At 43.7% G+C, this 24,227-nt stretch overlaps 1 protein-coding gene across 1 annotated transcript in view; it reads left to right on the plus strand.

The window, feature by feature from the left end:
- The window catches only part of ADAMTS17 (ADAM metallopeptidase with thrombospondin type 1 motif 17), a 347,890-nt gene that overhangs the window by 245,315 nt on the left and 78,348 nt on the right, over positions 1-24,227 (plus strand). The window contains exon 15 of the mRNA XM_007458461.1: positions 7,662-7,782. Coding sequence (XP_007458523.1) covers positions 7,662-7,782 — 121 coding nt within the window. The remainder of the gene's footprint in view (positions 1-7,661; positions 7,783-24,227) is intronic.

A 24,227-nucleotide genomic window follows, 5' to 3' on the forward strand; every position in this document is an offset into this window, starting at 1 on the left:
ATGAGAAAGAAGAAAAACAAACAGGAAAACTGACCCTGGCAGAAAATTGAGATAACTACTGAATTCTGTATGCAGCCAAATGATCAACCAAGCATGCAGGCAAAATAAAGTAATTTTGAGACATGGAAGAACTCAGAAATTTTATTTCCTATGCATCCATTCTGAAGAAATGACATGTAGTTTAGCAAGACAAGGGTGAAGTCCGGAATGAGGAAGACAAGCCCAGCAGGACTTGGTGGAGTTGACCCAGGAGGCCAGATGATGCTGGGATGGGGGCTGCATCGCTGGCTGAAAGTAGCAATTAAATTTAAAACAAGAAGTCAGTGGTGTCCCTCTAACAGCAGAGAGAGAGTGAGGCAGTAGTTGGAAGATAGCTATTAAGTTGAAGAAAGGAAGTACTTCTCCTCTCAGCCAGAAAAATAAACACAAACAAGACCATCGAAACCTGTGTGAGGAAGACCCAGTTCAAAAATGAGAAAGTTAAACTGTGCTGTTGTGGGAGGGGTGACTCTGCTGTCAGGCTGGGGGTGCAGAGGGCCTGGTTTGAAAATCAAAGTCTCCTATTCCCAGTTTGGCCCAGGGCCCAGCTTGATGAGAGGTCAGCAGTTTTATGTGTTTATTGAACACGTATTCTGTGCTCAGCACCATGCTGGCCACTGTGTTTGAGTTGAGGACAAGAGTACAGAGGATTATAAGACACTGTCCTCCACATGCTTATGGTGCGTCTGTCGGGAAGATGAGACTGACTCATGTGAAACCCTAACAACCACAGGTGAAGGTGTGATCGAGAGCCAGTGAGAGACTGGGTTTAGACAGAGCAGAAAGAACATTCCATGTGCTGGACGCTGAAAGGTGCACTGGGCATGCAGTGCTCAGCAGGACCAAGAGGGTTCCTGTCCCCATGCACCGTACAGACAAGAAACATGTAAACTCACAGACCTGGTCATTCCTGGGACTGGCCCGTGTGAGGACGAAATGGTGTCATAGATAGTGGGCTGCGAGTGGTGCAGCAGGGCCCTCCGAGGAGACAGAGCCAGCCCAGCAGAGACATGGGCGGGGGGGGGAACATTCCCAGCAGAAGGCAGCAGGGGCGAGGCTGGCACATTCCAGAAACAGTGGAGGGCAGGGGGCAGAGGCTCCAGGGCCTGGGCCGGGCAGGGCCAGGCAGGCTGTGGCTGGAATCTGGGTTTCTTCTGACTGTGGGTGTGATGGAGCTCATGGGAGCTGGAGGTGGTTGGACTCTGTTCACTTGGAGGAGGGAGGGAAGCTGGGGGGCTGAGTGATTGGGATGAGATCGAGGAGGGCCCCAGGTTCCTAAGTGTGGACATACTCGATAGGCAGTGGAGTCCACAGCCATAACCAGGTGAAGATCAATCTGGCAGCAGCGGGGAGAAAACCAGTGTGATAAGTCATTTGCTGAGTAATGAGGGTCTAAACTGGGCAGTGGCCATGAGCACAGAGAAGAAATAGACACTAGAGAGGTTTCAGGGGACAAAGCCACGAGGCCGACACCTAAGTGAGTGTATCAAGAATAGGGGTCGGAAATGGCCTGGAGGCCTCAGGCTTAGGGCCGGGAAGGCAGCTGTGTCTGTCAGCTCCAGGAGGGCGGCAAGAGGCATCCAACAGTAGAACTGAGAAGTCAGGAGCCAGCAGCTTTAGAGGAGGAGCCGGTGTTTCAGTGTGGCCCCACTGAGGTCAGTGTCCTGGCCAGAGAGTCTAGGGGGGTTGTCAGCAGACCGGCCCTCAGTGAGCCTGTGTGGGAGGGTGAGTGTGAGGTTTAAGAGCCGTCTGCATGTGAGTGATTGTTGCAGCTTAAGGAGAAGGTGACATTACCAAGAAAAATCAGAAGCAGAAGGGGCACGAGAGCTGCCCGCTTTCGGACAAGAGAGAGGGGAGGCAGAACTGTCCAAGGGATCAGGAGAGAATCACACAAGAGATGGCTCGAATGCCCGCTCACTTCTCGGCCTCTGTCTTAGCGTCTTTATTCCAGGTTAGGCATGTAACAGGAGTCCAGTAACCGTGCTTTGGGTGAATGAATGTATGCACAGCCGCAGATGGGGTATCATCAGATGCTACAGAGTAACAGGTCAAAGGTGAGGATGGAGAAATGGTCACTGGATGTGGTGACCAGGAGGTTGTCTGTCACTGGTGATGGTCCATTGAGCAGTGGCAGGATTCTGGGGGCAGAATCCAGGTTTCAAATCACTAAAGATGGGTATTCTTCACTTCTGTCCTGTTCATGGTCCATCCCTCCCCCTCCTCCAGAACATAGTTCTGAGCACTAATGCTTTTCTAGTCTTTTTGCATGTTTCACAGGAACTGTCTCTACCAAAAGAACTTGTGCTTTTCCTGCCAGGTCCCTACCATCCTGAGCCTTTGATTAATTATTCTCCAGACAGTGTCCTCCCCTTGGTGTCACACACACTCTGACTTCAGCAGAGCACAACAGATGCTGAGTAGGAACTGCTTTGGAAGCTCAGAAATGGGTAGCAGGAATTCCTAGTGTATGTAGAAAAGTGACTGCCGGGGATCACCAAGATAACATGGGAAGATTCAAGAGTTTACTGTTTGGAGTTTCCTTTGATTTTGTCTTCTTGTCCTCTGGAACACCAAGCCTCATAAATACAGACATTAAATCTCCTCTAACATTCAGTATTTTGGGGGAAAAAAAAGAATCCCATCCCCTTCCAAGAATATCGTATGTTGCTGGCACTACTGTGTAGCAAAGGGAGAAAATGCCACTGCTGGCAGATTAGTTTGGCTCTTGCCCCTTGGTTCTCAGATTTGCTGCTGTTCAGACACAGACCTCCCTGTGTGCTCCCTTTAAATTCATCTTGGCATCTAATACCAGGCAGAGAGCAGAGCACACAAAACTGTCCCAGCCCCTGGGTGTCCCAGAGAATTAATATACAGGGTAACCCTGCAAGCATTCCTGTTTGTACCTGACCTAAGAAGCCCACTGAGACAGACCATGACCCACTGCAGGTGGGGCTGCTTAACATCACAGGAGAGCCCACCTGCACATGGGCCTTTGCACACAGCTCTCGTGCATCACCCCCAAGAGGGACAGAAGGAAGATTATCTGTTGAGCCCTGCTCTGCTCAAACGGAGAGAGGGGTGGGGGCGTGTCCCCCAGCCCCTTAGAAGGAAGATGGCCTGTGAAGAGTCTCCATCCGTCCTGACAGGGCCAACCTCTCACCAGGGCCTGTGTGGTGAGCCTGGGTTTCTTGAACCAGAGGAGAGGTAATTTTTACAACTCTCTGAGATTGAGGTTAATATTCTCATTTTTAGAGTGGGGAAACAGAGACTCATGTCCAAATCTGTAACGATCCTCAGGACACACATGGTGAACCTCAACTTTGAGCACAACATTGACGGAAGAGAAGCTGGACTGCCCACCTGCCGGGTAACTTAGCCCTAGTCCAGAAGCCAGTTAGTTACAATCTTAAGTCATGTCTGAGGATACTTTTGTTCTGAGAAGTGAAATTTTAACAAAAGAAACTAGTTTTTAAAATCAAAACAAAATGCTGGGTAAGGAAAGAGGAGAAAATAGCAGATAAGTTTCCCCCTGTATCCAGCCTTTGACAGTTTAACGCATAAGACGATGTGAATCCTGCAAACAAGGCTTTTGAAGGCTTCAGGTCTGGATCTCTGTTTCCTGGGTGGAGGAGACCTGTGAGTAGGAAGTTCTGAACAGCCCTTAAACCAGCGTTCAGGTGATCTGTAAGGCCCTCATTTGAAGGCATGTGGGGTTTTAAAACTAGACGCACTGTCATGATGGAGCTTCCCATAGATTGTTTACTTGACCTGAGCACCATTGTAAGAGGGCCCCAGTTCCTGGGAGCAGAGGGGAGTCAGCACTGTCCTCCACATCCCTCCAGGATACCTCAGCCCAGAACTGCTTTGACTCAGGGGTGACAGAGCTCCCAGTGGGAGCTCCATGCATGGGGCCTTTCCAGAGGGAGAAAGGACACTTCTTCAGGACACAGGGCTAGAGTCTCACAGCCGTGGCCATCTCCAGGAAGGTCTCTCTCTGAGTGCTAAACCTAGCCCAGTGGTCTCCCAGTAAGCCCTAGGCCTGCAGCATCACCTGGGAATTCAGCGGAAACACAAATCCTTGGGCCCCACCCAGCAATGTGTGACCTACCCAGGCCTTCAGGTGATTGCAGTGTGCTGGAGTTTAATAAGCCACTCCACGTGATCTGTGTTCCTGGGCCCAGGAGATTATCTGTCTGCCCTAGAAATTGACCACAGATGATCAAACCAGGAGGTGTTATTCCCTTTAGCAAGTGCAGAGCAAGAATTGTGTGAAAGGGTGTACCATTTTAATAGACGAATTTTAACCCTCAAGACCTATCACCCCAATGGAAAAATAAGCAGGTGGCTCATGTTTCGGAAAGGATCATGCAGCACCTCCTGAGAGAAATAGATGACAGTGGGCCCCTGGACTTACCTGTGAATAACCTGGACTCTAGGAACAGAGGCCAGGGCTAGCTTCTTGCAGGCCAAGTGTGCCCAAGTGTCACAAGGCAGCAGCGCACTCCGGCAGTCCCGCAGATATCAAGGCCTTGCTGGGCTCCTAACTGATGGTGACCTCATCCCCGAAAAAAAGGAAATCAATTCCAAACATTGCATGTACTTAAACTTTAGATCCCGTGAGGTCTATCTCAGTGCCAGTTGGGGCCTTGCTACTGAGCAAGCGTGTACATGTTCTTTATATTATGTTTTAGGAGCGATGGTGAGAATCACAGTGAGGGGAGACAATTGCCCCCCTGACCTGCCTCTGCTTGTCTGGAGCAACATCCCGAGGACACCTAATGCTGGTCTGGCTGTGCAGGGGCTTTATAAGCACTCACTTAAGCTACTGCCCTTCCTCACTATCACTTTTCTCTTTCCCACCGAGATCCTTCTTTCAGGGGACTCTTTGGAGGGAAAGCGGTTTGCTCATCTAGGAAAATGTGTGCTCTCCTGCTAAAGGCCCTTCCTCCCAGTGAGTCCCTTGTCGCGCTGCTCCCTGAAGCACTTCCCACGCCTGTCCTTCCTGCATTCAGGTGAATTCTTGGTCTGGCAGATTTCAGATGCAAACTGTGCCTCCTAGCCATGATCTCTTAGCCAGACAACAGGTAGCCTTTTGAAATTCTAGCGTGGATTCTCCCCTCACATTTCCTTTCCCCAAAGCTAGTGTTTCTGGTGTTCTTTTAGCTTCTCTATTCTGAACGTTTCCAAATTCTCACAAAGCCAGCATACTTTGGGGAGAGGCCTTACCTTGTCCAGAAGGCCTCAGCAGGCTGAGGACAGTCAGGGGAGATATCCAGCCAGCCTGGAGCTGGGAGGCAGGAGGTGAGGGACTGTTCCTGGCCCTGCCAGTCACTTGCTGTGTGGCCCCAGATTTGTCAGGTGTCATCGCTGGGCTTGGGGGAAGCTGTCTAGAACAAGTGGGTTGTTAACTTAGAGCATCTAGAAAACTTTTATCAGGAAACCCTGACTAAGGTATCGGATGCTACCTGCTCAAGTTAGAGACCCACTATTGCTGGGCAGGAGTGTGATTAAAAAATAATAAAAAGCCAGTGAGAAAGAAGTCTAGAGCTGAGAGCACCTGGGAGATGGAGAAGCCACGTGGGGACAGGTCAGGGTGACACAAAAGCAGCCAAGGTACAGGGGCTGGCTCTATGGGTGTGAGCCCTGTGGCAGCACTAGAAACAGGCTGGGGACTGGGACGTTGGGCTCTGGGACACGAGGAGACATGAAGATGGGCAGCACACACGTGGCCACACAGACGTGGCCCCGGGGTATTTGCTGAGCATGCTGGCTGAGCAAAATTTCGGATCTTGGCTGCCTTGTATTCTTAGCGCCTGTAATTTTACATTAAGTATCTTCATAGCAATCAGCCAGCAGTCCAGATCGTGAACTTAACCAGCTCCTGCCACATGATCCAAGTTCAAGGTAGCCTGTGGCAGTCTCCAGGTCGCATTGGTGGTCTGCCCTGGCAAGGTATGACAGTCAGTGCCAGTTACCATCGGGTCTCCATGTGTCACTAAATCACCCGTACGTCCACTCTCTCCTTTTGCTCATTGCCTGGCCTCTGGCTGCTAAAGCCCCTGATCTTGCCCTTTACCTGGTTTTATACTAACTTTGAACACGTTTGAGCTCTTTTTTTTTTTTTAAATGCTACCCTTTTTCAGTTTTCATAATGGTCATTTGGGGACCACATTTGCTCTGCACTTAGCATATCTTCAAGTCTTCACTGAAATATATTCAGTGATGCTATCAATTTTGTACACACGATAGTAATTTCTCATTAATTCTTTCCCAAAGAAACAAAAGGATCCAAGGGTGAGACTTCAGGACCGTTGACTATGAAGAACACTCACTTGCTCTTCGTGTAGCATTCCGCGGTGCCAGGGTTCTCCAAGTGTGGTCCCGGCCAGCAACAGCAGCATCACCTGGGAACTTCATAGAAATACAGATTCTCAGGCCCACCCAGCCCTGCTGGATCAGAAACTCTAGGGATGGATCCCGCATCAGTGTTTTCACAGCCCTCCTGGTGAGGCGGATGCACGTTTCTGTTGAAGAAGCACTGCCTTTATGAAGCAGAGGGTTCAGTTGGTGAGCCATGGGGCCAAGCCTTTGCCTCCAGGAGGTCTGCTGTTCAGCCGGCTCTGCCCCGTGCCCTGCCCCGGTTGGAGTGGGGTGTAAGGAGGGAGGAAAGAGCACAATCACCTTGGCCTGGGTTATCTGGCTGTAGAACCCTTCACAGCTTGAGGCACCAGTACTTAGTGCAGGGTACAGGGCAGTGGGGAAGACCCAGTTCTTGTTTTGGAATTCTTCACTTTAGGGGAGAAATGTGGAGAGGCATTTTAGCAATTTAGCTTGCAAATAAACACACCAGTGTTTACCATAACATAAACTTAGGTATGTTATTTTGCAGACCACAAAAGTCTTGTGCCTTTTTTTTTTTTATGAGGAAAAACAGGAGTTCACAACCATTTCCCACTTTTTATGAATTGATGTGGGCTGTGCTGCCCGGAGCCACCCAGGGTCAGGGCGACCCTCCTCTGCTTTCAGACAGGCCTCATTGAAAAAATCTGAGCAGCAGGGTATCTTCTTGGGCTAAATCCCCCTGAGAACTAGGGTGCTCATTCCCAGCCATGCCTGAGTGAGCTCTGGGCTTCCCGACCTCAGCAGAAAAGTCACTGTGGTCTCTGCTGTGTCTTGAGACTGTTGGCTGTTCCAACTGAGATAGAACCAAGGACCCACGCAGCTCCGAGGGGATCGTGGATTGTGTGAAATTATGGCCACAACAGAAGGTGTGGGAGCGGCTTCCCTCCCTCCCCTCAGCCCCGCCTCAGGCAGCTCTGGAAGGGACCGGCTCAGGCCTCAGTGTGAGTTCAGGGCACTTGGGCCTTCGCAGGCCCCTCCTCCATGACAAATACTAAAACCTGTATTTGATGACTCTGTGGGTGTAAAGACAAATGTAATACTATTTGGATCGTATTCTTTTTTCTCTTCTGATTTTAAAATAAATTAAGACATTTGCTTGGGCCTCTGGAGGTATCATAGGCCCCCATGCGCCAGCCTGCTGGGCCTCATGGAGAAGTCAGCCCTGCAGGATGTGTCTCTGAGTCCTATACCCAGAATAACCCAGTGCTCTGCTTATTTAGAAAATCGGCTGTGATGGAATCATCGGGTCTGCGGCCAAAGAAGACCGGTGTGGGGTCTGCAGCGGGGACGGCAAGACCTGCCGCGTGGTGAAGGGTGACTTCAGCCACTCTCGGGGCACAGGTGAGCTCAGGGCCCGAGGAAAGGTGACCTGGGCCACGCCTGGTGGACGGGTGAGTGTGGGCCCCAAGGTGTTGCTGCAGCTACTGGACCTCCTACAAGTGTGGTATATTTTATTGCCCCAAAGCCAGTCTTATTGTATATTATGTTACCCAAAAGCCAACGATCACGTGCCTTCCCTGCATCTCACATTTAAGGAGTAATTAATAGTAAATAGGGCCCCAGCACCACAGTCTTAGGATTTCTGAAAGGCAGAGAAGGACATTTTAGCCAGAATGACATCTTTAGGTTCCTAGACATGAACAGTCTGCCTGTGGCCCTCTGGGTTAGGCCCCAAGGTCCATTCTCACACAGTAGCGGCCCTGTCCCACCAGCCCCGCCCCTCAGCATGTGCCAGCCCCTCGTCTGTCCGGCACACAGAGGCGGTGATGAAGACACTTTGCCACATCATTTTTACCTATGGATGGAAGAGGTTTTCTGTTTCTGAGTTTTCCGTCAGTAAGAGTAGAATAGCGTTTACACAGATCCCTAAAACGTGCATGAAGTCTCATGTTCCAGGACGTCTGCCATGCATCCACCGGCTGAGGCTGCAGAGTCACTGCATCTCCCGTGTCCCAGATGCAGACCTCCTCCAACTCTGGGCGTGGAGAGGTGGGCGGGGTTCAGCTGATGGACCTCACAGTCTTTCCACTGGAACCATCCTCACAGCTGTGGGCTGCTTCGCCCAGAGGTGGGAGAGCATTTCTGATTTCCCGTCCTGGTGGCCACCAGCTTATGATGTACAGGGAAGTACCTGCTTGATACTCAATGAGGGGAGCATGAGGCGGGCAAGTCACCCGGAGGGTGAGTGTCCCCTCACCCGACGTCACCAAGAGTGACATCACCAAGATAACTTCTTGAGTGGAGCTGAGCTGAAAAGCTTCTGTTCTAATTCCCACAACTGCTTTGAAGAGAAGTGTATCAGTCCAGTTCCACCCAACAAGGGGATAGAATCACACTTGTTCCTCCCTGTCCCACAGAGTGGGCCTCTAGGAAAGGCAGAGAGAAGTCTGTGCACGTCCCCCTTTTCTCTATTTGGACAGAAGACCTGGTCTGGAGGAAACATTCCTTCTAGATACTTTGGAAAGGGCAGCCTGTTGCACAGATGCTTTGCAGGATCCTGTGAAAACAAAACCAGGGGCAAATGCAAATACAAAATGACATTAAAAATTACACTTCAGGCCCTGTAAGGGCTGGTTTCAGGACTTAAAGATAGGTGCCCAGGCTGTGGAACAGGAAGCTTGAGTGAGAACCTGTGCCTGCTGCCTGGCTCCCGAGGAAAGCTAAAGGAGCTGATGTTGGAACAAGTTGGTGTGGGGGAGGTGCCCTCCAAAGCTGCACCATGCAGGACAGTAGCCACAGGCCACTGGCATTGATTCAAATTTTAAATATAATTAGTGAAAATTAAACAAAACTTCAGCCATCAGTCCCGCTAGCCACATTTCAAGTGCCCTGTTGCCACATGTGACTGGGGGTCCCGTGTTGGATGCTGCAGAGAGAGAACTCTTCCTTACAGAAAGTTCTTGTGGACAGCACTGCTCTGAACCTTTGGTAACGTCTGCTCTTCGTTTTGTCTGTTGCTACTTTCTGTATATGGATCCTAACTCCAGTTTGCCATGCAACTAACCTTGCCTGCTGCAACTGTGCAGCAAGGACGGTTATTAGGAACGAGACCTCAGCAGCTGGCAAGTGTTTACTGTTGATTTTTTTTAAAAAGCAGCATTAGAACCTTTTATGTAAACTGAATGCTGTGCTGAGCTCCAATAAACTGGACTGACTACAATTGCTCCATTCTGTGGAAGGCAGGTCAAGCACAGCCGTGCCCACTTCTGCCCCCTGGGCAATTCTGTAGAGCATTAAGGAAGGTTCCACCATACACCTTTGTAAACTTCCACTGTATGCCACATAGCAGACAACTTTGAGAGAACCCAGATCAGGGCAAAAGCATTCCCCCAGTGTCTAATCCATTTGTTGGCCTTTGATCTTGGCATGAACACATCCATTCCTCCCATCACAGCAATGTCCTTTTCCTCTGCTCTCTCCCTTCTCCATCCCACCCTATTCCTGGCCCCAACCATACACAGAAGGGAGATGGGCGTGAATGTGCAGGCTTCCTCCTGGGGAGATCAGGCCTCTGGGGCTGTGGCAGCCAGTCCCCCATAGAATGGTAGATGCTGGAATCCTCCAGGGTGTAGTGGTCCCCACCCTGACATGTGGTTTAGTGTTCTTTCACAAAAGCCTTAGCAAACCTTCAGAGAAAGATAAGCTCAGTTAGCTTCACCCACCTATAAAAGTTCTGTCCTTCTGAAGAGTTGCCAAATGTCACACCTTCATTTTGAAGTCTAAAGCTGTTTTCTCCAAATCCTTGTGGTTGGGGTCTGTGAGCATAATTTCATGTCATTGTGGATGCTGTTTATTGAAGATGTCCATGGAATGCTCGCTCACACGTGGATGAATCACTAGCTAACAAATTTCATCAAACACTAGCCTGTAACCCAGGTCTGGCATTCTGGAAGGCATGTACGAGAGATACTGCTCGTGCTCACCCAGGTGGCCATTCACCCAGTACACATTCATTCAGCACTGCTGTATTTTCAGAGCAAGGTGTTGCAGAAATAAAAGTTAACTGTCACTGAGTTGGTCACAGTCAAGGGAGGTGCTCAGTGTGGGTGCTGTGGGGCCCCAAGTTCTGGTGGGGCTCCTCACCCAGCCCTGTGGGCAGATGACAGTGGCCCCCAAGCCCTAAAGGACAAGTAGGAATTAACTGGCAGTGGGGGTGGGAGAAGGACATTTCAGGCTGAAGGAAAAACCCAGCTTAGAAACGGTATAAAGCGCCCGGGTCATGTAATATCTAGGTGATTCCAAGTGCAGCCGGATGGATTCAGAATCGTGTCAGTTTAGATAGGAAGGTAACTTTCATCTCTGCCCAGCTTGAAAGACTGGGAAGAGGAGGAATGCCTTATCACCCTGAGGGTGAATATCAAAGAAAATCCCATACCAGAAAGATAAAGAGGAATCAAATGCAGGATTTGTGCCCAATTATATATGTGCCCTGACCCTTGCCTGAACTCTTCTGGGTCCTTAACCCAAGTACTTAAGCTGAGGACCCAGAGCAGACCCACACAGGGACAGTGTCCACGCCCCCAGGGTGTCCTTGAGAGGTCCCAGTGTAGCATCTTGAGTGAGGTTGTTTATTACCCTCTGGCCTGTTGCCTCCCAACTTTGAACACATGAGGTCCTGGGCCACTCATCTCTAGGAGGAGTCAACTTGAATTGGCTATCATATTACTTTTCTGATGGATGGGCTTCAAAATGCCCAAGGCTTTGGCTGAGTTGAAATAGCCGAACTTTTTTAAATTTAGTAACTTGAAAGTTCTTGATAGGATGCTTTTGTTTCATTAAGGTGTCATTTTCACATTATTTCATGCTGCTCCTTGACACTAGAAAGGTGACTGGTGTCCATGGACACTCAGTCCAGAACATACCTGGACAGAAGTCCCCACCGAGAACCGTTGGCCATGATGCCCCATGGGCTCTGAATCCCTTTGCACTTTTTTCTCAGAGAGAACCTTCTCAAACAATCAATTCTTAAAAGGGAGAGTGACATGATCTATCCCTATGGAATAGGGACAGATCCACATGTCACACGTTTGTTCAATAATTAGCTTTAGAACCTCTGCCTTGTGCCAAGTTCTGTGCTCCAGTCTTTAGGTATGGGGTGTGGAGGTTCCATGGGGAAATTTACCACTGTCTGATGGTGACACAGGACTTTTCTCTGCACTGACTGCGGACTACAGTATCAGTTCCTGCAATGTGCATGTAAACCAATTACGATGTATTTCTTTTTCTCAGTCAAGAATAACCTTTGTACCAAGGTGTCCACGTGTGTGATGGCAAAGGCTGTTCCCAGGTGTTTCTCATGTAAGATGTTTGGCTATTCTGTGCAGAACTAGTGGTGACATGCCTGGTGTGGGGCTTTTACCTCACTTACGTGCCTGAATGTTTGCTGAGTAGAGTCAGTGCGAGTGAGTCATGCATGAAGCCACGGATAAACACTGAGGCCATTTATCGCTCATGTGTAATTGATGTTTAAGACTGATTACCAAAAGGAAAAAATATAGAATAAAACCAGTTTTAAGGCTGTGAAAGATAAAGAGTCATGGGATTAGGGGCCATACAGAAACACATGTTAGTGTGCCAGGGATACATCTTCATTCTCCTCAGCCCCACCTGGCACTTCGGCAGAAAATGCTAAGATATGCCAGAGAATTTGGCCACAGATGATGCTTTCTTCCATAAGGAAGTTTCCATATTACAGGGTTGGGCTTCCCAAAGGGCAGAGAGCACTTGGTAAGACCCTCCTGGTCTTCGTGCTAGAGATAAAAACCATGGCCTTGCTTTGGCCCACCTGTGCTGACCTCACATTCTGAGAACCAAACCAGAATATTAGTCTAGACTCCTGGGCTTCCCAAATCCTTTTCCACTGGAACCAGAACAACCTTTAGGGATAAACATAAAGGCAGTAATACTCTCATAAACAACTTTCGTAAAAAGAGAAAACTAGAAACTTATACAAATCCTCCAACAAGCATTTTTAAAGATTATTACCAGAAAAAAAAGAACTTTGGGTTTTTTTTGTATGTGTTTGATACAACCTTCTGAAAGTGACCCAGTCCTCATAGCCAGGATGTTACCTGTGTTCCATCATGGTACCTTACCAGCTCAATGGTTTTCTTCCAAGGAAAGTTATTGCTGCTGAACATGAAACAAGGGAAAAATATGATCTAAATCATCTACTTGTGAAATTCAGACAAAAAGTATTTTGCAGGGAAATATAGCCTGATTATATTAATTTTTCAGAACATTTGAGTCAGGTTTAAGGTCAATATTACTTTGAAGTTCCTTCTGACTACTTGTCCTTATGGCAAAAATTACGTGTTCTCCTAGAATAATGGCAACAGTATTGAATTTTATCCTTGGCTTCCTCATGACCCCAAATCGTGTCCCTCTAACTGGATTTCTCCTGCTTGATGGCAGAGACTAGAATGGAAAATCATTCCAAAGATAGTCTTGCTATCTTACCTAAAGTATGACTCTATCTTGTGAATTCTTAGAGTAAAGCCCCCCTTTAATTATATTTCATGCCCAGTCAACATGGTGATGTCTGGCATCTGCATAGGGGGACATCTGGTATGAGGGATGACAGGGTGCTTTGGGACTTGGTTATAGGGATATTCTCCTTGCTGGTCACTCTTCACAACAACCTCAGGGTGGACTCTGAGCTCTGGGTAGGGTAGGGGCCATCAGAAAGAGGACAGTGAGTGACAGATGGTTTCTTTGGTTTGAGGACAGAGGCCCCGCATTTCATTTCAGGGATATTCTCTTTCATTACTTCCCTGCATATCTTGAGCAGAGAGGCTCATCTTAGAAAGAAAGGTTAGCAGAGCCCAGGCACAACAATGACCTGACCCATTGTTCAGGGTTCACCTGAGGATGTGCCATACCTGAGTTGTGTGTCTACCCTGAGCTCTTTACTGTTCATCTGCCTCTGCCCCAGAGGGTATATGAGAAAGGAGAGGAAACAGGTACCTTTTCAGTGTTGCTACTTGTGCCAAATTTAAGCTTAAAAATAGGCATGGTGAGCATTCACTAGTTGCAGATGCCCCTTGCTGTGGAATGTGGAAAATTAACTAATTTGGACCCTGGCGAATATGTCTGTTGCCTTAGATTCTGCAGTCTGGTGATGCTAACACCAAGGTTTGTTAGTCACAAAATAGGAAAAGTCCTTGTAACAGCAGTAGCTCTCAGAGAATAATTCAACTCCCCAAGCAGATCCTGTTCCCAGGTCAGTTTTGTGCTTTAAGTGGAGATTCCTCCAAAACAGGTTTTAATCACCACTGACCTCAGACAATTTTGTCTTCGTTTTTGGTAATTCACAATCCTGTATGCCTGGAATCCAATAATTCTTCAAACTCCCCCAGAAGAAATGGATTTCTCTAAGAGAAATTTATGGTACAAAATCCATTGCTGTGATTCTCAAAGACGTTTTTTTGTGGCCACCCTTTTTAAGTAGAGAAGCATTCCTGGAGTAAAAACTATTTTTAATCAAAAAACCTTGCCTCACACTATAAGGACAGTGGAGGGGCTGTGTGGGCACGTTAGTGCTGCTGCTTCCTCTAAGTCAGAGGTGGTTGGAAGGGATCCCCTGGAGGACCACACTCCCACCTGGTTCAAGAAGTCGTCCTGCTTGGGAATCAGGATGGATCAGGGCACAAGAAGTAAACAACTCGAACCAGACTATGTTGCCACCTGTGAAGTCTTCAAGTAGAACATTTATTTGTAAGTGTCAGAGGCTGGATCTGTAGTAACAACACCAAAACATTTGCTATCAAGACTAAAGGACCCCGCTAAACTTTCCATGCAGAATGGCTGGTTGAACACAGGTGTTTATCTCCTTGGCTTCTCAAGATCACTTTGAAATGAATGAACAGGAACTTTTTTTTTTCCATTATCAAAGACCATTTAATTTTTAAGTGAGATATGGTTGACATACAACATTATATTGGCTTCATATGTACAACATAATAATTTTATATTTGTATGTGTTGTGAAATAATCACCCCAGTAAGTCTAGTTAACATCTTTCACCATACATAGTTACAGAATTCTTTGCTTGGCATGAGAACTTTTAAGATTTACTCTCTTAGCAACTTTCAAATATGCAACACTATTATTAACCACAGTTACCATGATGTACATTACATCCCATGAGTTATTTATTTTATAACTGTAAGTTTATACCTTTTGACTCCTTTCACCCATTTTGCCCACCCCCACCCCCGGAAACAGGAACTTTTTAAAAGATCTAGGGAGAACAAGGACACCTCAAGTGGATGTTCATATGTGTTTGAATCAAAATAAATAGACTTGGTTTTGCTGTAGTAAACAAGCAAACAAACAAAACACAAGGTAAATACCCCCCAAATCAGTGGCTTAACACAAAAGTTCATTTCTTGCTCACGCTGCATGTCCAGCATGGGTTGGCAGGAGGCTCTGCATACCGTAACCACTCGTGGACCTGAGCTGACAGAGATTTTATTGTCCATGCACTGCCACAGTCACCTTGGCAGGAAAAAGGGAATACGGCAAATCAGGTGCTTGTGCTCTTAAAGCTTCTATGTACACATCACTTTCACCCACATTTTAAGGGTCAAAGTAAGTTACATGGTCACACAATTTTAAGAGGGCAAGGAAATGCATTCCTACCATGATTCCAGAGAGAGACCTGGAAATATTTGGTGGCCAGCATCATGACACATCACCTATAGCAAACTTTTCTGCATTCTAGTATTTTGGTTGCCAACACATAAAACACTCCCTGCCCCCTAACTGAAAGCCAGTCCTGACCATCAGCAAACACTGCGCATATACAATAATCCCCCCTTATCCCTGGGGGATAACTTCCAATATCCCCAGTGGATGACTGAAAGCATAGATAGTACAGAGCCCTATATATACTATGCTTTTTTTCCTAAAAATACATACCTGTGATAAAGTTTAATTTATAAATTAAGCACAGTAAGAGATTAACAATAATAATAAAATAGAACAATTATAACAATATACTGTAATTAAAATTTATGTAAATGTGGTCTTCCTCTCTCTCAAGATATCTTATGGTACAAATTTAATGCCTTTTCCATCTTAATTAAGCACTTATCATGCATCATGGCCATAACTTGTGCGGTTTGAGGTGCAACAGCAAAACTAGCACAAGTTTCTTTTTCCTTCTTCACAATTTTATAAAGGGAAGATTCATTCTTACCATAGATCTTAGCAACCTCAGCATATAACTTTTTTTTCCTTTCTTTATTAAGTCTAGAACTTTCAACTTTTCACTTAAAGAAGCACTTTACAGCTTCTCTTTGGCACATCCGTGTTGCCAGCATCATTCCTCTGGCGTTTTGGGGCTGTTATTAAATAAAATAAGGGTCACTTGAACACAAGCCCTGTGATACCACAACAGTCAGTCTGATAGCTGAGATGGCTGCTAAGTGACTAACAGGCAGGATATGGTTGACAAAGGGATGATTCATGTTCTGGGCAGGACGGAGTGGGACTGTGTGAGATTTCATCACATTAGTAAAATGGCATGCAATTTTAAACTTATGAATTGTTATTTCTGGAATTTTCCATTTAATATTTTTGGACTGTAGTTAACTACAGGTAACTAAATCCACAGAAAGCTAAACTGAAGATAAGGGGGCTACTGTATATAGAGAAAACCCATCTGTGGCATCCTTCTTGAAAGAGTCTGCAACACAAATAGGAAAGACCAAGATAACTGAAAAGATGACCCGTGGGAAAAGCAAGATAACTCAAATAATAGAAGTTCAAAATCTCTAATAACTATTCTTAGATTTGAGAAGTGAGTTTATGCATAAAACCAATACAGAATGTCATGAGAAGAAGCAATCAGAAAACAAAAAGGAGATCTCAAATATTAAAACTATGACTATTATATTAAAACTTTGTAATAAAAGGCACCATAAACAAATGACAAATGACAGACAGAAAAAAATGTGTGCAACAAGTCTAGTGAGTAAAGAGTTTGAGTCTAAAATGTATTACATATTAATAGATATTAAAATATATTTCCAAGACTCCTGCTTATCAATTAAATCAAAACAAAAAGCCAGTAGAAAAATGGGCAACACTTATGAGCAAGACAGTTAACTGAAGAGTGAATGCAAACGACCAATAAATATGTGCTAAGATGCACGGCCACATTGATAATGAGGGAAAGACAAATTATATTTATGACGTAACAATTTTTCACATCTTGAGCTAGCAAATATCCAGAGGATTGATAATATCAAGTATTAAGAAGCCTGTGAATAAACATGTATTCTCCTGTAGTATTGGCTGACTTCTATATTAGTTAAGCCATTATGGAGGGCGATTTAGATGTACATTTAACATTTAAACTACATGTGTGTTTGACCCAGCAATTCTCACAGCTGGCCTGGTATGACATTGTTTATATGCACAAGAAGACATGTGCAGAGCTGTTCATTGCAGTATTATTTTTAGTACCTTTGTAGAGATATGATTCACACATCATAAAATTCAGCCATTTAAAGTGTGCAATTCAAGGGGATTTAGTACATGCACAGAGTTTTGCAGCCATGACCACAATCATCCCAGAAAGAAACCCCACACCCATTAGCAGTCACTCCCCATCTCCCTCCTACCCCAGCCCTAGGCAACTACTTTCTCTGTCCATCTATTTATCTATTCTGGACACTTCATATAAGTCGCATTGTATAATACGTGGTCCTTTGTGACTGGCTTTTGTAACTTAGCATAGTATTTTCAAGGTTCTTCCTTGAAACATCTATCAATGTTTCATTCCTTTTTGATTTTTTTGCTGAACAATATTCCATTGTATGGTTATATCATATTTTAAAAGTACATTCAGTAGTTGATGGACATTGGAGTTGTTTCTACTTTTTTGGTTAGAATGAATAACATTTGTGTATAAGTTTTTGCATGGACATATTTTTCATTCTTCTTGGGTGTATACATAGGAGTGGAATTGGTAGGTCATATGGTAATTCTATTTTTGAGGAACTACCAAACTCTTCTCCAATATGCCTGCACCATTTAACATTCCTACTAGCAACAAGTGAGGGTTCCAAATTCTCCACATCCTCTCCAGCACTTCTTATTTATCATTTTTGTTATAGGCATCCTAGTGGGTGTGAAGTGGTATCACATTATGGTTTTGATTTGTATTTCCCTAATGGCTAATGATGTTGAGCATCTTTTCATGTGCTTCTGGCCATTCATATATCTTTGGAGAAATGTCTATTAAAATCCATTACCCATTTTTAAATTGCATTGTCACTTTATTATTGAGTTGTAAGTTTTCTTTATATACTCTGGACTCAGTTCTTTCATCAGAATGATTTGCAGATATTTTCTCCCAGTGTATGAGTTTGCCTTTTCACTTTCTTGATGGTGTCCTTTGAAGCACAAAGTTTAAAATTTTGATATGATCCATTTTATTTTTTTTCCTTCTGTTGCTTGTGCTTTTGCTGTCTAAGAAACCATTGCCTAATCCAAGGTTACAAAGATTTACTCCTATGTTTTCTTCTAAGAGTTTTATAGTTTCACTCTTAGATTTAGGTCCATGATCTATTTTAGATTAGGTTTTTTTTGTATGGTTTGAGGTAAGAGTCCACCTTCATTCCTTTGTATGTGGATATACAGTTATCCCAACACTGTTGAAAAGATTATTCTTTCTCCATTGAATATTCCTTGTTTTAAAAAATCAATAAGGGACTTATTTCTAGACTCTCAATTATATTTCATTGATAGAAATATCTGTCCTTATGCTAGTACCACATTGTCTTGGGGATTGGAGCTGGCTAGAAAACTTTGAAAGCAAGAATTGTCACTTCTCCAACTTTGTTCTTTTTAAATATTGTTTTGGCTATTCTGGGTCCCTTGCATTTCAATATGAATTTGAGGATCACCTTGTCATTTTGGGCAAAACAAGCTGGAATTTTAGTAAGGACTGTTTTGAATCTGTAAGTCAGTTTTGAAGTATTCCCATCTTAACAATATTAAGTCTTTTGATCCATGAACATGGAATGTTGTTCCATTTGTTTAGATTTTCTTTAACATCTTTCAACAGTGTTTTTGCAGTCTTTGGTGTAGAAATCTTGCACATCTTCTGTTAAATTTATTCCTAAGTGTTTTATTCTTTTTGATGTTATTTAAGTCTAATTGTTTTCTAAATTTTATTTGGAAATGTTTACCCCTAATGTATAGAAATGCAGTTGATTTTTGTATATTGATCTTATATCCTGCAACCTTTCTGAACCTGTTCTAACAGATTTTAGTGGCTTCCCTAGTATTTTTCTATATATAAGATCTTGACATCTGCAGATCAAGATAATTTTACTTCTTCCTTTCCAATTTGGATGCCTTTTAAAAACTTTTTTCTTGCCTAATTGACATAGAGAGAACTTCCAGTACAATGTTGAGTAGAGATAGCAAGAGTAAACATCCTTTCCTTCTTCCTGATCTTAGGGGGAAAGCATTATTTTACCATTAAGTTTGATATTAGCTGTGGGGTTTTTTGTAAATGCTCTTTATCAGGCTGAGGAAGTTTCCTTTTATTCGTAGTTTGTTGAGTATTTTTATCATGGAAGTGTATTAAATTTTGCCAAATGCTTTCTCTGCACCCACTGAAATGACCAGGTGGGTCTTGTCCTTTTTTGAATAAATTACATTGATTGGTTTTTATATGTTAAACTAACCTTGAATTCCTGGGATAAATTATATTTATTCATGGTGTATAATCTTTTTTTATGTTGTTGGAATAGGTTGCTGGTATTTTATTGAGGGGTTTTGTGTGCCTATTCATACATGATACAGCATTGTTTCCAAAAGTGACAATTTTGAAACAACCTAAATGTTCTAAATGACAATTTTGAAATAACCTAAATTAGTAGGGGCGTAGTTACATAAACTATATAGCAATTTAAACGAAAAATAAGGAGAGCTATACATACTCACATGGAGAGCTTTCCAAGACACATCATGCTTTTTTAAAAAAATGTATAATACAATAGTCATAAATGTTATTCCTAACAGTTATATAAAATATAGACAAATAAAAAATATGCCATGTGATATTTTCATATTTATATTTGTGTAGATATTTGGATAAATAGTAAAATATCTGAATGAATATATACCAAACTAATAGTGGCAGTTCCCACAGGTCAGGGGAGTGGGATTAAGGGGATTTGAGATTTACCTGTATTATTAAAATTTTGATAATGGGAAAATACACATGTATATTTCTGTAAATTTAAAATACATAAATGTTTACAAACATAAAAATTAACTTACTGATACACACAAACCCATGTCCTAACAAATTTTACTGTAAACTAAGGGAAAGTTCTGTTAGCCCACAGCATTGTCCTGTTCTTCCCACACAAACATAGAGGAAGCTGGTACAATTAGAACCTGTGTCACTTAAAAATTAGTAATCAATTTAGAAAGAAAATTAGTACAGGATCAGCACACGTATACTGCAATAGGAAAAGGATAAAAGGGACAAGGAGAACAAATGACTGATGTAAAAAAAACTCACCAGCAAAATGTTACCAAGGAGAAGATGAAAATTTTGACCAAACGTTATTGCCATAAATTCCAAAAACTGATTAAATAATACCCTCAATAAAAGAAGAACTCATTGATAAGATATGAGATCTCAAGGAATAAGCAGTGAAGCAACAAAGGGAGATGAAATGTGACTCAGCTGAGGAAAAGTGTAGAAGAAGAAAATGAGTCCATCACAGAAACCAAGTCTGCATGGAAGCAAAGGAAATCTCACTGCTGAGAACACAAGGAGAAGCATGGAGGACAGGACTAAGAAAAATGAGCAAAGCAAAATGGAAGCAAAGAATCAGAAGGATAAGAGATTAAATGAGCACTATGGAAAAAAAAGGGGGTCAAACATAAATAATTTGGTATCCCTGAAAAAACACCAAACATTGATAAATAAATAAATAAATAAATAAATATATATATATATATATATATATATATATATATTTAAGTCTAATAATAATAATATAGCTTTGTGTCCCAGGAAGAAGTTACACAAAACTATGAATAGCCTAACAGTTATTAGATTTTAGAGTTAAGAATCTTTTGAGTATCTGATCCAAATTTTAGGTAAGCTAATAAAGGGAAAACATCAGATTGGACTCAGACTTTTCCACACTAGCATTCAATGGAACAATTCAAATAATAGCCTCAGAGAAAGAAAGTGTGACTCAAGGATCTTATAGCAGCCAAACTGGTATTCAAGTATCAGGATAATGAACAGTATTTTTTTTTCACTATATTACAATTCAGAAACTAATTTTCTTTGAGCCCATCTCAAAGAGAACAAACTTGAGGAAAGCAGGAATTTATTGGAAAAGCTGGGAAAAAGACACGTAGTGAACATTAAATTAATTTTTAGAACTAAAACTAAAACAACTGCAGGAATTATCTTAGAGACCAAAAGATAAATGTCATAAACTAATACAATGTAGGAATGATTCGGTAAAAGTTGAAGAGGGGTGTAAGAGAGTGAAGGGCGGTATACTTATGCTGATTTCCTCATCTTTTAATATCCAGAGATTAAAATATTTTACTTACAGCTAAGTCACATAATAGAAATATAAATATAATTAAAGGTTTACAGGAAAACATCAGAATAAAAAAGAAATAACAATGAACTAAAATGTATTGGTGAAGGAAAAACAAGACTGAGATACCGACCCACACACCATGTTAGCCATGACAAGTGTGATTACAGTTAAACTGCCCTGAAGTCTTTGTATTGTTTGGGAGAAAAACAATATGATGATCTCAGTAGATGCAAAAAAGCACTTGATTAACTTCAATACCTCTTCATAACAAAAGCTCATAACATACTAGGGTAAAAGAAAACTTCCCTAACCTGATAAATGATACCTATCACATTCTCACTGCTGACATCATTTTCAGTGGGAAAACTCTGGAGGCGTTTCTCCAACATCATGAATAAGACAAGGATGCCACTATCTCATGTGGCATACGACGTGGTTTTGTAAGTTCCAACCGGAATGGTGAAAGGAGAAGAAATCCAAAGCATAAAGATCAGAAAGGAAGAAACAAAACTGTCATACGGGCACATTTCAGTTAGTTAACATAGAAACCTAGCCAAAAAATAACAAATTATTGTAAAGGATAAGAGTGTTAGAAAGACAGCCAGCTACAGGATGTATCTTATTAGATCAATCTACTTTCTACTATATCCTTTTATAACTTTTGAATTTTACACCTTGGGCACACATTGCCTAGCAAAACTCTTTAATTATTTTAAAGTTATCCCTGATCTTTTAAAACCATATATAGTATCCTATTGGCATAAAGTGATGTGTGTATATTTATATGCATTAAGAGATGCTGAAAAGGCTGGTCATCAAAAATATGGGTAATTTTCTTGGTGCAATGTTGTATAGGTTGGTTTTAGTTTTTCCCCTTTTGTGGTTTGAATTATCATGTACTATATTTGTAATGAAAATAAAGCCATTTTTACTATGAGAAAATGAGGAAATAAACTCCTCAAAATAGATATTTCCATAATCTCTACATACCTGGGCCCAGAAATCTCTCATTTTTAAAACTCCCCTGCTGATTTTGATGATCACATTTGGGAACCACAGTGGTAGGATTTATCATCTAATTTGGTATCATCATCTAAATCACTGAAGCAAATGCACATTACCTTTGTCTAAAACCCAAATGTAAGCCAAAACAAAATGATTACCAGCCTGCATTTCAGAATCTCACCATTATGTTGGACTCATTAATTGACACAGTTGCCCAGTTAACCAGGCATCAGCCAGCCCCTGACCTCCTCCCTGGCAGCCTCAATCATTTCCTTCTGAATCTTTGCTAACCACCTGCCATTCTGGGCACATGTGGGGTCAGAGCATGGCCTCTGAGGGACCCCATTATACTTGGAAATACTCAAAATGGACAAAAATACATACTGCAACAGTTGGCAGAAACACCCAAACGGCACTGAAAGCAGGAAATGGTACACAGTATTGAGGCAGTGGTTTTGTCATAGGGCAAGTAGCCTAGCTTCTGCTGTCATCCCATGGAATCAGGAAAAAGTTCAAAGTACAGCAAAGAGCGAAGGAATCCAATATATGACACAGCCAGGGGCACTCTAACCCTGTGCTCTAGGGAGCACTTTGCTCTTCACAAAGAACTCCAGGCTCTTAGTTTGCTAGGGCTGCTGTAACCAAGTACCACAAACTGGGTAGCATAAACAGGAGGCACCTATTGTCTCACAGTTTTGGGGTCTAGTAGTCTGAGATCAAGTTGTCGGCAGGGTTGGCGCCTCGTGAAGGTGAGGAAGAATCTGTCCCGTGCCTCTCTTCTAGCTTCTGGTGGTTTTCTGGCAGTCTCTGGCTTGTAAGATGCATCATCTCGATCTCTGCTTCATGTTTACATGGCGTTCTCCGTGTGTACATGTCTGTGTCCAGATTTCCTCTTTTTATAAGTACACCAGTCATATTGGATTAGGGGCCCACCCTACGCCAGTATTACCTCATCTTAACTAATTACATCTGTAGCAGCCCAATTTCCAAGTAAGGTCACATTCTGAGGTCCTGGGGGTTAGGACTTCATCATATGGATTTGGGGGTGGGAGGACACAGTTCAACTCATAATACATGCAAGTGGTGCTCTCTGGAATTTGGGCAGCCAGGAGATTCTGGCCCTAGCACACTTCTTGACTGTCTTGATTTCTCAGAGCTCTGCAAGCCTGCGGGCTCTGAAATCACCATGGGGGTGCAGCAGTGTGGGTTTCGGTGGGGGGTGCTGCGGGGCCTCTGATGGAGGGTAGAGGTCTGGTCGGCTCACCTGTGTGTTATCTGTCACTACAGGTTATATTGAAGCTGCTATCATTCCAGCTGGAGCTCGAAGGATTCGCGTGGTAGAAGATAAACCTGCTCACAGTTTTCTGGGTAAAACAAAAAATGGTTTGACTCATAGTTTATGTTCTGAGCATTGATTTGGACAATCAGGTTGCTAATTTGGTTCAGCAAAATGCTGAAGGGGTGCTCTCAAGCCATTGGTTTTATACCCATATTTTAGGTGTAATGCTATAAGTAATCAGCATGGACCAAACAGTGCTGTCGTATTTGGCTTAAGTGCAGCCATCCCCAAAGTAGATGAGGGGCGAGGGGAAGGGGTGAGTAGGAACCACCAGCTTCGGACAGGAAAGCGGGTGACAGAAGAGTGAGTGAAAGAAGTTGTGAGGAATTGGGATAGCCTAAGTCCCCCAAAGTAACCCCAGGAGAGGTCAGGTAGCCCTGCCCCCTCCTCCCAACTCTCTTACCTGCCTCCCATCCACCTGTGTCATGGAGGCCATAATGGCCGCTGCTGTTCCTGCTGCCAGCCTAGGACCTTGCTGTCCTTCAGGTTGACATCCATGTCAGTTTTCATCAGCCCTGTCCGTGGTTTTTCCCACCTCCCCGGCATGGATGCTGACCCAGTCCCGCCTGGCACTGTTCTCTGAAACTGTCCCAGCTGTTGTTCTACAAACAGAACAATGCTCGTAAATGCTTTCCGAAACGGGGCCTTGTGCTGCTCTCGGCACCTTCTTTAAAGTGATGGCCTTTTTACTAAATTCTCAAAGAATCCCCCTCCTTTCTGCCCACCTCAGGAAATTTGGTCAAGTTTACCAGCATTTGCTTCAGAGCCCCATCACCCAGTGTCACCCCCAAAGTTAGCCTTGCCAACTGGTACACTGGCCCTCCCAGACCTGGAGATGA

Source organism: Lipotes vexillifer, unplaced genomic scaffold (assembly GCF_000442215.2).
Source record: "Lipotes vexillifer unplaced genomic scaffold, Lipotes_vexillifer_v1.1 scaffold626, whole genome shotgun sequence".
Taxonomy (NCBI): Eukaryota; Metazoa; Chordata; class Mammalia; order Artiodactyla; family Lipotidae; genus Lipotes; species Lipotes vexillifer.